This window comes from Magallana gigas, chromosome 8 (assembly GCF_963853765.1).
Source record: "Magallana gigas chromosome 8, xbMagGiga1.1, whole genome shotgun sequence".
NCBI classification, from domain to species: Eukaryota; Metazoa; Mollusca; class Bivalvia; order Ostreida; family Ostreidae; genus Magallana; species Magallana gigas.
This window is the reverse complement of record NC_088860.1, coordinates 34,502,936-34,520,979: the sequence shown is the minus strand read 5'-3', so window position 1 is coordinate 34,520,979 and position 18,044 is coordinate 34,502,936. Positions and strand designations below refer to the sequence as shown.

The 18,044-nt window shown below is 31.1% G+C and overlaps 1 protein-coding gene across 1 annotated transcript in view; it reads right to left on the bottom strand.

The window, feature by feature from the left end:
- Nucleotides 1–12,980, bottom strand: part of LOC136270574 (uncharacterized) — a 104,096-nt gene extending 91,116 nt beyond the window's left edge. The window contains exons 1-3 of the mRNA XM_066068576.1: nt 12,860–12,980; nt 603–1,227; nt 326–367 (exon numbers count right to left, since the gene is read on the bottom strand). Of these exons, the coding sequence (XP_065924648.1) occupies nt 326–367; nt 603–1,215 (655 nt within the window). The 5' untranslated portion in view covers nt 1,216–1,227; nt 12,860–12,980. The remainder of the gene's footprint in view (nt 1–325; nt 368–602; nt 1,228–12,859) is intronic.
- Nucleotides 12,981–18,044: the final 5,064 nt, after the last annotated feature.

Genomic DNA, 18,044 nt, shown 5'->3' with positions numbered 1-18,044 from the left:
TCTTTTATTGTCTAAAATGGCAGCCACCCCCTAGCCCCCTTAATTTTAATAATTTAGAATCCGGTATCCATAAGAATGCACTGTACTAAGTTTGGTTAAATTTGGCGCAGTGGTTAAAGAGAAGAAGCCAAAAATGTGGAAAGTCTACAGACGGTCGGACGACGGACAGCAGGCGATCAGAAAAGCTCAGTTGAACCTTCGATTTAGGTGAGTTAGAAAGGTGAATCATTTTTTATCGTGAAGCTAATTAATCAAAAGAATCAATGTTTCTACTTTATATTAATTTAATCTTATGATCCATTTGTTCAACAAACTTGTTTGTTACCTTTCAGATTTGTAACATCAGTCTGTAACTCTCCAAAACCCTCTGTAAGAAAATTTGTTAAAATTTATTAAATTATTTTTGGATTCATTTTTGTTACATTTGCTTTATAAAAACTGTTTGTCACTTACAAGAATATATAGCTTCACAGACCCAGATACTTTTTTGAAAAAAGGTGAGTCATGCTTTATTGAGATTTTAGCTAACCAAAACATTTAATGCTTCTATTATATATCAATTCAATTTTATTATCCATTTATTAAACCAACTCTTCTGTTACCTTTCAGATTTGTAACATCAGTCTGCAAACCTTCCACAGCCAACAGTGTGTCTATGTAGGGCTGTACCGAATCAGGGTCCATACAACAACTTTTTAATTCGATCAGAGTGTCCTGGTACTTGGTTGCAGTCCCAAGATAACCTTCCAGCTCTTTCACAATTTGAGAAATATGATTCCATCTCTGTTCAAAATCTGAGTCCGAGAGAGAAAAATCCGTAGCATGCCCATACCATTCGTTTCGTAAAATACGAACCCGTTCTATGTTTGCCGACACACTTTTATCAGTAAGCTCTGGATCTTTTCCCCAGTTATTTTTATGTTGAGGAATTGAACACATGTTACGTAAGAGAAAATAGAGCAATGTAACGTCAAAGACAGAGTAGTTTTTGCCATACACGAGCCGTTTTTGTTGTTCACTGATAGAAGGTTTTTTGTTTTGGTGTATGTACGTTTTAACTTTCCTTTCCAAGTCAGGCGGAGATATCTCTTTTGCGAGAACTTCGCGCAGTACATCAATGCAGGGACCCAATATAGCCCGGGCAATTCGAGCAAGATGTGTAGTCCCCCGGGTTGATTCATATTTTGATAAGGACATCCTTCTCGTGTGTTGCATTAACAATTTTTCCTACAAAAATATATATGAAAAGGATGTGGAAAAGTTTTCATTTATTTAAAATAATACCAATAGGGTATATAGCCGTTAAAAAAATATTAATAGCGAGCGTGACCATCCTATATTTAGAAAATAGCTGACCTTATTATTAGGCTTATATTTAGAACTTACAATTCAATAAAAGGCCTTTGACTTGTGTTTTAATTGCTATTGAACAAGCTTTGGTTAGACCCAAGAGTCAGACCTACATCACGCCTCCTTTACTCTGCAATTTTTCAGAAACGTAAAGAAAGCAAAATATATAATTTTTATAAATGAAATGTATAATATAAAATGCGACAGTGTCGTCGTTATTCATTGCGGTTTTCATTACAAGAATCAGGTGTTTAATTTGGCCACTTCTGCGCAGGATATTGCACATTTGTTAAAGATGTCGTAAAACGCAAATGCGGTGTAAAAGGTTTAAAAAGTTACATAAATAACTTTAATTTTTTTTTAATTTTTTTTTTACTTTTCATATATAAATATCTTTATTGAAATAAATCCTTTATGTAATGTTCGGAAGTAATTTCATCATTTTCATGGTAGAAATCGTCCCAGTGGTTCTGGGAAAGAAGATGAAAATGTGAAAAACTTTATGAAGCTGATTACAACAACGAAAACAACGACATACAGACTTACATGTGACTTTGCCTCAAGTTAGCCAACAAACTTTCTATTCAACAAAAAAAGTCCCTTAAATTAATGAAACGAAAATAAACGAGCTTATTTATTGATATCTATACAACTATATAAACATGATAGACTCGAATGTTTGGACTTTAATACCGAGAACTCGGAAGAGTACTGTCTTTTGTTTTATACATTTTAAACATCATTGGTACTTGAAGATTACCAATTTGTTTTTATTTCTTATCAGTTAATCTTCGCTTATTAATAATTAACGAAAACTCCTTTAAAAAATCCGGATATCATCTTCATTTTTTGGATTCTACAATCTTGCGCATGCACATTACATTCACGCTAAATCACGGGAGGTTCTTTAGTTTATGTTTCCACAATATCACATTTGCATGGATAAACTTAGAAACGATATTACAAATACATGTAAATGTTCATTGAAAATTTGTCATATAATCTGTTTATCAAGGGAAATACGGGATATAACACTAACTCAGTGCATTTAATATGAAAAATCCCGAGAGTTTCGAATGTCAACATGGTGTGTAAATTTGAAGCAAGTAAAAAACGTTGGTGAAAAAATGTTGAATTCTTCATTAATATGAATTAAATTTTTAGATGAAAGATAATTACAGCCTCTCCAAATCGTTTCGGAGCGATTCTACGTTTACGATCTACGATACGTTAGTGAAACGGTCGCCAGCAATTTTTTTGCTACATTGCAGGTATATGGAAGATGGAAGGCATTTTAACTGTGGCGATGACCTGTCTTGAGACACAGTAAGATTATTCTATTACGCAGAGTGTATTGAAATTAAAAGCATTATTGTAGGTTTAAAGCTTGGTTAAGTGAATGTCAACAATACGGTGTGTTGATGTATCTATTTCGTAAATGTCCAATACTATATGCAATGTCAACCACGGGTTAAAGCCTAGTGTATTTTAATTATCGATATTCCTCCAAGTAGTATAATTATAATGTGAAAACAAATTGATACACAACTTTTTTAGCTTGCCAATTACAAAAAATCATATATATATATATATATATATATATATATATATATATATATATATATATATATATATATATCCTTTTTCTTGGTACCGGGGATGAAATAACACAGAGAATAAGTCCAATGCCCAAACAAATTATATCAATAGCGCTGTAGCCTAACCGGGCTCTTCAGTAGATTTTACTGAAAAAAAATCTACTGAAGAGCCCGGTAGGGCGAAAGCGCTATAGATAAAAGTTGTTTAGGCATTGGACTTATTCTCCGTCTTCTGAGTCTCTGACAAGTGCCACACAACATTATTCAGGAAAATTTGCTTCAATTTAAACCGGTTGTTACGATAGAAATAGGTTGAACTGAATCACCTCTGTATATACCAACTTCAACTTTACATATAGTATGAACATTCTTTTAACTACATCTGAACTTAAAACGTTAGTTTCCGACAGTTAAAAAGTTAAATCTCCTCTAAATACCAAATTAATTATTTTCAAATCATTTTCATGTTCATTTAAAACTCCAATGCTGAAGAGAAATAGTTCCAGGAAAGGTCACATATATATCACATAAAAGGGAGGGGGATCTCAGATTATCTAAACACTAGCTCCGGTGGCCAGTGAAGAAAAAAACCTGCAGGCCGTCCACGGTCAATCTTAAATATTCGGTTTCATTTACAATGCACAAAACATGCATACATTTAATTTCTACAAGCAATCAAGCATACAGTGCAGGTCACATTGTGGATTGAATATGACCAAGTGACAATTAACCTTCTGATTTTCAAGAGGAAGTTAAAAATTTGTAATTGATAACAGACAACAAACGGCAATAGGCTAATTGAGTGACTCAAGGGACTTAAATTAGAAAAAAAGTTCAATATACAGTCATATCCCTCTTATAAATAAATAAATAACCTCGTAGGCAGTATTCTCTGTCGCGAAAGTACAGAAGAAAATGTTATAAACTCCAATTACATGTTTACTGTGTGACCATATTGGATCTACTCACGGGTCATGAATTTCACAATTTAAGTAGAGGAGCTTAACCATATCAAAACCATGCATACAGTTTATCTTCATCTGTTGTGAATGTAGAGAAAATTTACTAAGATTAAATACTTCGCCGTGAACTTGGACTTAACCCTTAATTGGAGCGCCATTCATTTCACAATTTATGTAGACGGGTTAAGTTTAACTCAACTAATAATAGGATTTGGGAAAATTTTTAAGATATAACACTGTATTGACATGTTTGCCAAACTCTATAGCATGTGTGTGAGTAAAGAAGAAGATTTTCTAAGATTTAATACATTTTCACTTTGTGGTCATATTGGCCCCGCCCTAGGGCCTGAACTCCAGAACAAAAGTAATAAATTTCACACTGAAGGTAAAGAGCTACATGAACATCAAAACAACGCGTTTAGGTTGTTTTCCCAACTTGAGTAGGTTCAGAGAATATTTTTGAAAATGTTGCTCTTTCCTGTCCATGAGGTCCTGAGGTGGTAAAGTCATAAACTCTAAAATTTACACCCATTTTATTCTAAAGATGCTTCATACCACAATGATAACAATTAGTCTTGTAGTTTTCAAGAAGAACTTAAAAATGCAACATTGGTAACGGACGATGCACGACGACTGACCAAGGAGATTTAAAAACCCTGTAATTTCCTTTGTTTTTGCCGCATTTCCTTTTTGCTTTAGCTTAATTTAAGTAACTATCAGAAGTTTTGTCATTTTGACTTCTTTTGTAAATCTTTAGTTTTTTCAACAGAGTTTACTAATAAACATTATATTTTACAATTATCTAGTTTTGACAACTTAAATCTTTTGTTTTGTTTTTGATATTTGTTTAAAACATGTTTAAGGTGTCCAACTGGTGTTCAAAACTGAGTTTATCTAGTATGAAAGAAACTAAAACATTTACATAATTAGTTCAAAAATCTCTAATAAGCATTTCAAAGACTTAACAACCAAGACATTTATAAAACCAACACATTTGAAGTGTACACTACTAGGACATTCATCAGATAAAAATCGCTTGTTTAATGGTTTTTAAATGATTGTCAAATATAATTAAGTATTATATTTATTTCCGAATATAACGAGGTCCAAAATATCAGTAATATTTGGGTGTATTTATTTAAATTTACTCATAAAAAATGCTTTCTTTCAATTTACTTTAGGATGTAAAAATGACCTTTAATATGACGGTAATATTATTCAATATATTTTTCAACCTTTAAGGTAAAGAAACGTGTTCTAAAATATGATTTCTTGCATTTACATTAATAGTAAATGTATTTAATAGTATTTTCAACTTGGCAAACAAAATGTGATAACATGTTTTTTAGCTTAACTAGATATGAAATTTCTTAAAGTATGATATTTTAACTTTGGGTAAAAAAAAAGATGGTCTTAAGAGCATGTCTACGAGAAAACCATTTAAGAGGTGGTGGGAGCAAGGTTCTCTGATCAACTTCATATGTTGTGTGTAACAGTGTGGATCTATATAAAATAATATGCCACAATTATTTTTTTTGATGTGATCAGTCTAAACTTTGTTCTGCAGCACTGTTACTAAAAATAGCATTTTGACCCTTTTAGGAATAAAATGTTGCATAATTCACCAAATTATTGTTAAGGATTCTCAGTTTAGTTTAAATATAAATTCAAAAAGTCATTTAGAGTTAACACTAATAAGATACACTTGTGTAAGTTTTTTTTTTGAGAATTCCCAAATATTCTTTCTGTTAAGTGCAGATAGGTCACGAATCTGGCATGTTTCCAATTTTTTGTAAAACTAAAAAAAATATACATTTTTTTAAGTGCTTAAAAGTCAGAAAGTTGCTCTTTAAATTCACTAAATCTGTTTCTAGTTATAAAAGGACATTTATCTTTACAATATATCAAAAATCTGTCTTTGGACTCTCAATACTATCGCAAATATATAGTCTTAAAACTCTCCAGAATCTGTAGTTTGGCGTTAGCTTTACATTGTCACATGTATATTATGGGGAAAACCCGACATATTCGCGAGCCCAACAATATTTTATTGAACTGAAGGGTTGCTTCAACACATTACAGGTTTTTTTTTATCAATGCCATTAATTAAAACACGAGAAATCATTGGAAAATAGGAATTTGAATATACATGTTAGCTGAATGGAACTTAACTATTTTAAAAAAAATCTTACATACTCCCCACACCCCATTATTTGCCTGTGCTACACATTAAGACAGGCAGAGTACCCATTAGATACACGAATGAATAATTACAGGGCAAAACTACAAAACTCAAAGTACTGAAGTATTTAAGGCCGGGTTCTTTTGGTGTGTAATTTTTGGGAGATGATTTTAATCAACTCTCCTATGCATATGAGTACATGTATACATCTTCTGGATGTCTAGTCTTAATGTATCTTCTTATTCTTTTTTTCATTATGCATGTATTTACTTTCCAATTATAAATTAATTTTATATTCCACGCTACTGGAGGGTTTCTGTCTCTCCAGTGGAGCTGCTATAGGGGAAAACGAGGACTCTGTAAGATGTGTGATGATATCCCCTGTGGCAGCAACCATATGTACATGTATTTCATTATATGAACGTCTTTTCTTTTTAATTCAAGGACGAAAATCATCCATCATATTATATTTGTTTAAATGAGATAGTCTTTTCGTTATATACGTATATTTTTATATTTTCTATAATATGTATTTCAAATATACTTAAAATGTTACTATTATAAATACTTAAATGTGTCATCCTGCGAGATGATTTAGAAAAACTACTATTTCTGTGTATTATTAATATTTTTCTTTATATGCTTGTATTAATGACATAACTCAAACTGAATATATACATATATAATATTGATATTAATTATAACTTATCGGATCCAGGGGGCCCCTGGCACCCCAGGTGACGATATACCTGAGGGTCTCTGCGGAGATGTTGCCTCGCTTGTAATGTAATTTATTGAATAAAATATATATATATAAAAAAAAAAAAAAAAAAAAAACTCTCCTATGCATTTACTCTGGCAAACTGAAAGTGAAACAGTGTTTGGACCTAAGCACAAATCATCACCGCTGACAAGACTTAGATCTTGAAAATAACAGATAAATTCGGTGTACTGTATGCTGAAACAATTAATTTTCAAGGAAACGTATTTATAAATACCTTGAAATTAGTCCGATTTTAAATAGTACTAATGATTTAGATATTTTTTGTAGTCGTATGTATTCCTTCCCCAGAGGTCAATTTAGTCTCGTTCAACCAGACGCTCGGCTGTCTCCGTTCTCAGATGAACAGAGAGTCACTCTAGGTAGTCGGAGATTAACGGAGACAGCCGAGCGTCTGGTTGAACGAAACTAGAGTTCAATATTGCTTGGATCCAGACATGTGTAAATTTTTTAGAAATATTTCAATTACTGATACATAGTTTGATGGAATTAATTATATCTTAAAATATTACACAACATGATTCATATGTGGTTTTCTTGAAATTCTTGTCGGTAAAGTTCGAGAATTCATATTATAAAAATGTGCGTAATTCAAATACAGATTATAAACTACTTGCCATGCAAAATAACATATCGTTGATTTTAAAACTAATAATAATCGATAAAATCAACTCCCGTCAGTACTTCAGTACTTTGATACATATTGTTTACTACAGATTGACAATCTCTCTCTCTCTCTCTCTCTCTCTCTCTCTCTCTCTCTCTCACTCTCTCTCTGCTAATTCGATAAACATAGTGATACATGTATTGATCTTTTCATTTTTTTTATACTTGAACTAGTGATCTTTTAATTCAGGAAGTAGGACCAAATTTCAAAGCCCCCCCCCCCCCCCAAAAAAAAAAAAACAAAACAAAACAAAACAAAAACAAAACAAAAAAGATCACCTCAATGAAAAAAAATGATTAAATATATATTTGTTGAATTTAACAGATGATTTTTAAAAATGTGGAAGTGGTGTGGAACCCATTGCCATTGAATGTCTATCACATTAAATAATCATAGAATAAGGTAGATTTTGTAATTATTTTGGTCCGACAGTATAAAGAATTGAACTTTTATTGTTTGAGGGGTGGAGGGACCGAATATCAAACCTGAAAAATCGTTACATCATAAATTACGCTTAAAATTTGTAAATATCAGCATAATATAATATAGAGACACATTTTATTAGCATTTCATTTTTTCAATTTATTTAATCACAAGACAAACATTTTGACTTTTTTCTAAGACTGCTTCATAATTTTTAGACCAGGTCTTCTTATCATTGGTTATGATTGAATAACATCCCAAATCTCACAAAAACAAGTTATGGTGTCTTAAGTAATATTTGGGATAACTTTTTTATAGTTTGTGTCTATATTTATATGCGGTTTTCGCAAGTTAAGATCCCCGGAGGAAAGGGTAACCTAACACCTCCTTTTTTCCTTTACAACTATATTTTAATTTTAAGAAAAGGTACAAACTTTATTTTTTTCCAAGAGGAGATAAACTGCTAATAGAGAGGTAGGTAGTAGAGTTTTTTTAATTTATTTCAGATGTACTTACTGTGATACATTCTCACGAACTAAAAAAAAAAAAAACCTGGCCCCCTGAGCGTCATTTCAAGATTCCATGAATATTACATGTATAACTTAGAAAAAAGTCTGATTCATAAAAAAATACGTAAAAAGAAGGATCGAAGAAATGAACTATAGCTTACATTATAAATTCTTCCATCGGGCGGATCAAAACTTGCAGTGATACTGCGTACAGGTATAGTTATATTTGATAAAAGTGATTTAATTATGATTTTAAAATTTAAATGCAAATCAAATTGAAAAGGGGTGCAATTACTCACTTTTACAAGTATTTGTTTGCTTAAGAAATTCAAACAATCAAAATTAATGCTTATAAGAGTGTAACCTTAAGATCTGAAGGGTGGTTTATAGATGGCCAGTGAAATATACACGTAAAGAAATGTGATGTCTATTGCAACAGACTCCGATGATAACGATGAAAAATTGCACGAGGCATTCCTAGTGAATTCCAAATGATTTCAACATAGAAAGAATATTCTTGCCGTGACCAGGCTACGCTCAGGTCAAACCGGGTCTGCAGGACACATTTTAACGATATATCATTCTATCTAATTTTAACATACCCAATAATAAATTAAATCTTTATAAGAAATCAGTTCTTGTTTTTGTGTACTTTTTCGAGTAAAATATATTAATAATCTGTGAATGAGATTATCTTGGAAAATGTACCTTCATCTATTTTAATTGCACTTCTATCACAGGTTTGTATATTTTGAGCAAAAATCGTCCAAATGTGCTGCTTAAATATATCGGGACAGAAAATAGCAGTTTATAGACTAGATACAAGTTTCCATCAAACTTCAATATGTGATATTGTGAATAACACTAACAAGATGGGGCAATTTTTGTGCAATTAAGAACATTCAATATCATAATATATATTAACAACAGTTACACTCACAGCATTTCTCAATACTTTGCCTGAACTTGAACTTGTATAGTTTTGTCAACATTCTGAATAGTTTAGCTTCTCTACAGAAGAGTGCAACAGGGGAGACAACTCTAACAGTAGTAATGAAATGCAAAGGTAATGAATAAGAATTATATTAGAAACAATGATTACAACTATTTTTTTTTTACATTAAAAGCAAAATAAGGTGTTTTTTTCATGTTTAATTACAAATATTGACTTAAGTTGATTACAATCCCTTGTTAAATAAAATTTTAAAAACCAACAAATTTTTATTTTCTTTGAAAATGGGATGTTTTTGTTAATTTAATACTCTTTAGTCCTTGAGAGTCCAAAGATGGATTTTATATATTTGTAACAATATATCAGACAGTTTCTTATTAACTCAAAATTTTAAAAAAAATAATGCACCACTTTCTGAAAAATTCTTTCTGAAAAATTGACAAAAATGTATAAATATCATTTCTTGGCATCCTGCCAACATTTACATCCTTGGGACTTCATGGTGTAAATAGAAATATGAAAAAAAATATGTAACGATTAAAGGTTTGAACTTCCTCTTTAAGAATATAGTCTTAATTTTTTTCAAACATCGTTTATACATTTTGTATTTAATTACTGAATTTGACAATTTTTCTCTTAACTTTTCTTGATTTTAGAGGCTAATTAACCAGAATGCATAACTGGCCTTTACTATAAATAGAAACATCAAATACAAAAGCAAACATCATATATCTGACTTTAGATGGGTATCCTTTAAATCTATGATAAAATTCTGTTCATTTTTGAGACTTGCTGGCACAGGTTTTTTTTTCATATTTGCATGGTTTTCGCGTAGATAGGATCTTTAAAACTTAATTTAAAGATATTTGACAGAGATGGGTCATCATAAACGAACATTGTCCTTCTAATATGTTTACTACTCTACGAACGAAACAAAGATCGATTTAAGAATACATATAATGGTGGTACATTTAACAATACATCAGCTTAAGGACACAACACGCACGCTTTGTGATAATCAGCACATCTACCGTCTTAGTAAAATACAAGATACAGGTGATATTTTTATTATCATCGCAATTATATATCAAGCTTCCTTTTTATTTTATGATATAAGAAAAAGAAGGGAAAAGGTCAACTGTTATATAGAGGGAAATGTTTGACTGTATCCAACTAATCAGATAAGTGACATTCACATATTTTGAGGAGAAGCATGTTTTGCTCTGCAATAACTTTTGTAAGAATTAGGTGTTTCCACGTCTGGTGAAAAACTTCTTGATTTCTTTAATTTATGGGTTTTTTTTTTCTTTTCTTTTTTTCTCGGATGATTTTTTGATATTAAATTTATCCAAACAATTAAAACTTAATGCTATTGGTCATTAATTCTTATGGTTCATGTACCAAACGATCTGATTTGGAACTTGTTTCAATGTCTTCAGCCTACTAAGAGGGTTGTTCACAATATATAGATTACACTTAAAGGACTTTGAAGCAATTATTGACCTTTATTGTATTTAAATGTCGATAAAAACACTTTTTTTTTCGTCCTAGAGGGATAGGAGCGTATACTTTGGCCAAACGAAATGACTTAAAAGTGAAGTCAATACCATTTTAAAATCTGTTAAATAATAAATGTTGAACATATCTTTTATGTTTAAGGTTGCATTTAATATATTAACTCTTATTAAGTTATGATGTTACTTTTTTGAGCAAAGATGTGCTCCTTACGTAGCGATCTTATGATTTAAAAGTTACAAAGAATTACAATCACTCTATATCAACAAAACAATCACGTGAACACTTCATGCCGGGGAGACCGAGTTTAGGGTCCTTCCTTCCTTTATGAAAAAGAAAAACACAACATGGTTCATATCTTCACTATATCGCTGAACAGGAAACTAAGCAAAAATCAAGAGTCCACTCATTTGACAAACATAACAATAAAGTCTCTTTATGTTATCATATAAAAATAAATGACACCACAAACAAGTATTTAGTAATATATGGGGAAAAATAGCAGTTTGGGTTACTAATTGTCCATAATTTTTTTACACTAGGAGGCATAAGTGGGGAAAAAAAATTCCATGCTTACTTTCATAAACCAATGACCATTGTTTAAGTAAATGCAATGTTGATTCACTATTTTTAAGTCAAAGAAAATAAATAGATTCACAACAATGCAACGTGCAATCATAAAAAAGTGCTTATGTAACCATTTTGCGGTGTACTCTTGTTGATTTATTTCCGTTTCTGTAAAAATAAATGAAACTTGTTTCGATATGTGCACGTTCTATAAATACGTTAGTGGATGCCCTTATATACAGTACTGATTGGCAATGTTAAGACAATTAATATACTTGTTTAAGGTCCAAACTAGATGCATATATATATTCTCTTCCAAACAAGGAATGCATTTGATCAACTTTTCTATGAAATTCGTTGCTGCCGAAATATCAATGACTCCAGAGCTTAAATAAATTATTTAAACAACAAAACAATGTTATCTGGTTTTAATAGAGATTGAAAAACTTGCATATGGACTCATTTTATCGTAATATTGAATATGGGTAGTGTATCTTATTCCGATCATAGGCGATACTTTCATTTCTGCGGATTGATAATTCAATAATCTGAGTGGCTCTGGTATTTTCAATGCAGACACCTTTCAAAAAATAGGTCAAGTCACCACTTCGTGTAATGAAAACTGTGGTCACTAATCTTCAAAAAATCACATTTCAGAAGCTTATCAGACAGGGCAATTACTGGTGGTTTCATTAATATTCGTGGGTATCAATTTTTGTGGATCAAGTGAAAATCACAGTTTCAAGGATATGTAAATTCTTGGCCTATGACATAATCAATAAAAAATGTTAATAGAAAGCACACTTCAATCAACATTTAATTTTGTGGATTATATGAACAATGAAATCCACGAAAACTGGTATTCAATGATTATGGATGAAATCACAGTAAAAGTTGTTTTAACGGTTTACATAGTTAGCACCCACCCTTTTCCTTTCACATTCATGATTTCAGTCTCAGACCTTAATTGTCTCCACTTTACACGTCATGTAAGTTGTTTCGATTTTTTTGTCTCGCAGATTTAATTTGTAATGAAATTTGTTAAACTATTCAGTATTTATAATATATACAACTAACCAATTACTGATTTTTTAACCAGGTCGAATCGTTCTACCCGGAAGTACCTTGTCATTACATATATAAACGTTATACATACTTTTATTGTTCTTCATACATCTATCAATCAATATTTACTGTTGATCTGATATACAGTGATAAATGATCTTCATATACTAATAAGTCATTGCAAAAGTTTGATTTGTTGTTTTGTTTTTTTAAATTGGATATTGACAGTCTGTCATAATTTCAACCGTTAATTACACTATTATATATATTTTAATTTCAGATACGTACATTTTTGATGTATCTTTTTCTTCAAGGAAAGAACCAAGCTACCTTTACGTAGCCATTTTGTGATTTAAATGTTACGAGGAGCTACAGTCACTCTGTATCTACAAAATAATCACGTGTTCACTTCATGCCGGGAAAACCGACTTTACGGCCTTCATTCCACTTATAAAAGTTAAAAATACTGCTTCATCTGTTTACTATATTTCTGAACAAAAAATTTAAAAAAAAAATAATAATCAAGATTCAGGTTAAAACCCTTTCATATTGCAGAGAAAACACTAATGTGTCAATATGTCATTATATTAAAATAACATGACACCACGAACAAATGTTTAGTAATATATGGGGAATAATAGCAATCGGAGTTAATTTTTGTTTTACACAAGTCAGCATCAGTATGTCAAAAACCAAACATTCCTTGATTTCATTAATAAACCAATAACCATTGTTTAAGTAAATACATGTGTAAGTAATTGCATTATTTTCAAGTCAAAGAAAGTGGACATAAATTGTAAAATAGATTCCCAACAATGTAATTGCAATCATTTCATAGTGTTTATGCGACCTTTTAGTGACGTATTCATGTAAAATATCATTGCAGTTTCTGAAAAATCAAGGTAACATATTTAGATATGTGCACGTTCTATGAGTATTTTGGTTTACATAAATGAATCACACTGTAAAAAAAATTGATAATATATATTTTTAAAGACCGAAACTTAATGCATAGATATTATGTGTTTTCTCTTCCAAACAAGGAGTGCATTAAATTTACTCATCTATGCAATTGGCTGCTGCAGATGTGAAGTGGAATTGTGTACCCATTAGGTCATTGACACCAAAGCTTAAAGATATTATTTAAAGAATCGACACATTAATGATGACTGGTATTAAAGGGACATGGTCACGATATTTTTCTGATTTATTTATTTAGTAATAACTATGTATTTAGAAATTTATTTCAAATAATCAGATGAAATTTGAGATTCAGCGCAAAGTTATAAGCAAAATACAGGGCTCACGATTCCTTGTGTAAACAATGCTCGTGCCCCGTATTTGTTTACATAAGTTCAGTATACCAGAAACAATCCTTTTCAAGCTGCTTTATCTATTATTTTATTCATTTTAAGCATAAAGAAACAGTTTCTCTGACGTTTAACACATTCATTTTAAGGTCTAAAACTGGAACTTCTACTTCAACATTCAAAATGTAAACAAAAGCTTTGTTTACATAGCTAGGAATTGAAACTCTGTAACTCGCTCATAATCTTAATGAATGGCACTCAAATTTTGGTTGCATATTAAAAATACATTACTTAAGCTTTGTAGACATTTTTATCGAAAAAATAATTTTGACCAGTATCGTAACCATGCCCCTTTAATAGAGACATAATAATTTGTATAAGAACTTATCATTTTTATAATATTAAATATTGGTAGTGTATGCTAATCCGATCATTGGCACAACTTTCGTTTATGCAGATTATTTATACAATAATCTGATTGGTTCTGGTATTTTAAATGCAGACATCTTTTAAAGTATTTATAGGATCCGTGATTTTTTCGTGTCATGAAAAACCGCGCTCAGTTACCATTCTGCTAAAAAGCGTTTCATTGGTGTCAGTTGGTGCCTTGATGTGCGGTTATATTTACACTGTGAAAAAATTGAATATCTATGCTTAGATCTTAGCCTAATGCGCACATATATAATCTAACAAGGAATGCATTGAATCAACTCCTCTATGCAAAAGGCAACTGCGGAAGTGATATTGGCCTTTGTACTCAAAAGACTAATGCTTTCGCAAAACATTATGTGAAGAAAAGGCACAATGTTCACAAGTATTAATTAAAAACATGATTAAAGATAGAAACACTTGCAATGGTACTGATTTTTTCACGTATTGAAAATATGGGTAGAGTACTTTTTTTGATTGTAGGCGAAACCTTCATTTCGGCAAATAGATTATCCAATTATCCCAAAATACTAAATGACTCTGGTATTTTGAATGCACAAACTCTTAAAAATATAGATCAGGTGAAGACTTTATGTCGGAAAAGTCGTTCACAGTGATCCTTGAAAAATGATTCTGATAAAAAAAGACGGTGCTATTGACGAACGTTCGAGATTGAAATGGAATAATTTTATTTAACCCCCCCCCCCCCCAAGATATATTGATGTTGATAACCACACCCAAAACAATCTAGAAAAAAAATCATTGAACCTTTAACAATTTTATAGCTCTTTAGTGTTGATGTTACTGTTCAAACGCTTCTATTACAAAAGGTTAACATCGCACATAATTTTGTTAAAAAAAAAAAATAAAACCTTCGTAGATATATACGCACAATAGTTGTCTCGTTTTATCAAAGTGATCAATTTCCTTATTCCGATTTTACTTGCACACAGTACAGGACTTCGTTTTTAAGACGAATTTAGGACGGAAAAGTACTGCAGCCACTCGTTTTCTTTTTTCTCTCTCAATTTTTCCCCTATTTGTCATCGTAAATATGTTCTTTGTCCGGTTTGAATTATTGTAGGCTAAGTCTATTAATCTCTTGTAAGAAATGTAAATCATAAACTTATTAACTGGCTATTTTTAAAAAGTTTATTGGCCCCCGAAACAGCAATTTTACGAGGCGAAGGCGAGGGAAATAAGTACCGTCGAAGATGACAAACTTACTATCGACCAATAGTCAGTAAATATATATTTTACTATACCGAAAAACACTTCATTTGTCGGCAATGCAGATTTTCTCGATGGTAAACAAATAAGAGTAATCGGACTTTGAGTTTAATGTAAAGACTAGGGTTACAACGGAAACAATTTCAATGTAAGATAGAGTAACATGTTTATTTGTTGTAATTTGCACAGAGAATATCCACAGGGGTACAATAAATAAAGGTAATCAACAAATGGATATCACTTCATTTAAGAGACAAAAATCATTATCTAGATACACATCAGAATTCATAATTGAAGAGAGAATAGTGTTGCAAGTCAATGCAGGGTTTGAATACATTCTGTTTGTTTTATTTATGGTTACTTGTATTATACTAAGCTTTGATGTTTAATGTCAAAAAATCGCTCATAGAAAATGTATCGGTGAAATACAGCTATATGGGTCTTTCTGTAATTGTATATGATATAGCGTAAATAAAACACAGGACTTGGAAATTCGAAAGCGACTACCCTTTGGGGTTGAAATCTATGTGGTTCTCTACGATTGGTCAATCACTAAAACAGTAAAAACATGGTGTTATTATCATATGTGGTTAAAAAAACTTCCATGTTGATGTATATATTACAGTATATAAATAGAGTAAGGTAAGATTTCCAAAAGTTGACTGTTACCACTGTCTATGTATGGCTTTAATGACTCGTGTAATGAAAAAGAAAAATCCTTTTACTTTCCAAGGAAGTTAAAATAACAGTCTCACTATATATATTACGGGAGTGTGCTTCTTTACTTCACAGTAGTTTTGTAACTTTGCATGGAAAAATGTCTCAGAAATTTTAGTTTTTCGTGTATTTTATGTTGATTATTTTAACTCTACTACAACAAGAACCGTGTATTTTATGTTAATTATTTTAACTCTACTACAACAAGAACCATGCATGAAAGTATTGCACATTGAGCATTGGAATTGTTTACTTGTCAATCTTGGTATGATCTTCTGACATTGTCCTAGACCAGTTAAATGGTGCATTAAAGTATTGAAAGTGCAATGAATCAACTCTTTGAGCAGTTTGACATCAGAATCTTCAGTACTTTTATTGGTAAATACATGTATATATGTTTGCTAATTGGAGTTGACTTTCTTGAAGGCACTTCAGGTTTTTTTTGTGAACAAATCTCTTAGTTATTTTATGATGATTCTGCACACACTTTGAATTGAGAGATGAAAGGTTAAGGAATATTATTTTTTTAAACTTTTAAAACATTTATTGATTTTTTTTCTATTTTGATCTAAACTGATGATCAACTATCCACCTAAATTGATTCTTACTGGTCATGTATTTTTTTGTGTTTTGTTTTGTAAAGCTCACAGTCCTTTCTATGAATTTATTTTTCAATTTTTACCTTTCATTTTTTCATGAAAAATTACTCTAAGGTGACTTCTCTGTGTGTATTCAGCTGTGTAAATAATGCATGAATTTTATTTACAGAATTACAAAGGGTTAAAAATGTCTTATTGTTTGAGTTTATCCATTTGCATATCATAGATAGTCATACTGATGTTTTGCAGTAGCTTATAGAAATGGTAATAAAATGGCAGCAAACACTGGACTTAGTACCTACCGTAATCCTGATGAAAGCCAAGCTCTCATCCACCAAGCCACCATCACTACAGCTCACGGTCTGTCAAGCGTTCGTTTAAATCCATGAAAGCATTAGATATGCATTATCTTTGATATCATTTTCAATAGCAATTTCTCATAAGAAATATAACTTGACATTGAAATTAATTACGTATATCTTTTTTTATTATTGTTATTAATTTCAATGGGGTTTCTGTCCTATAAGACGTGCTTAACTATTTATTTTTAAGTAAATGGTTTAACTCTGAATTTTAAAGCGTTCTGCAATTTACGCTTAAATGAATTTGAATAAATAAATAAATTTGATAAAGCTGTTTTCAGTAAATTTTATTCATGTACATAAATAGGTACTTTGTCAATTATCAATCAAACTGTTTGTATCAAAATAATGTTTCTTTGTTTTATATTTGTAGACTTTGGTGAGTATAACTGTTAATTCTTTTTACATCTAAAACTAAATAGAATCCACAGCCACATGAAATACCTTTAGAGTATCCTTCTATTACAATGACTTGATTGAATCCTAATACACAGGTTTATTACTTGTAAAATTGTTGGTTATAACTGGGGGAAGAAACATTACCCCGATACTAACAGCGCCCCCTCCACTTCAGAGGGGGGCCGCTTTATCATGTATCGCTCCGCCGTTTATGGATATGAAAAAATAATCAGGTAGACCAGACGTGTTAAACATTGCACACTTCTACACTCCATCTCTCTAATGCATCCACATTTCCTCTGTCATGTTTTTCCCATGTCAATTCTTTTGATTTATTTACTCCAACTGAAGTAATGAAAGACCATGTTTTGTTTGCAAAATGTATGACATTGTACAATTCTTTTTAGCTCTTTTCGGCGTGTAGTAG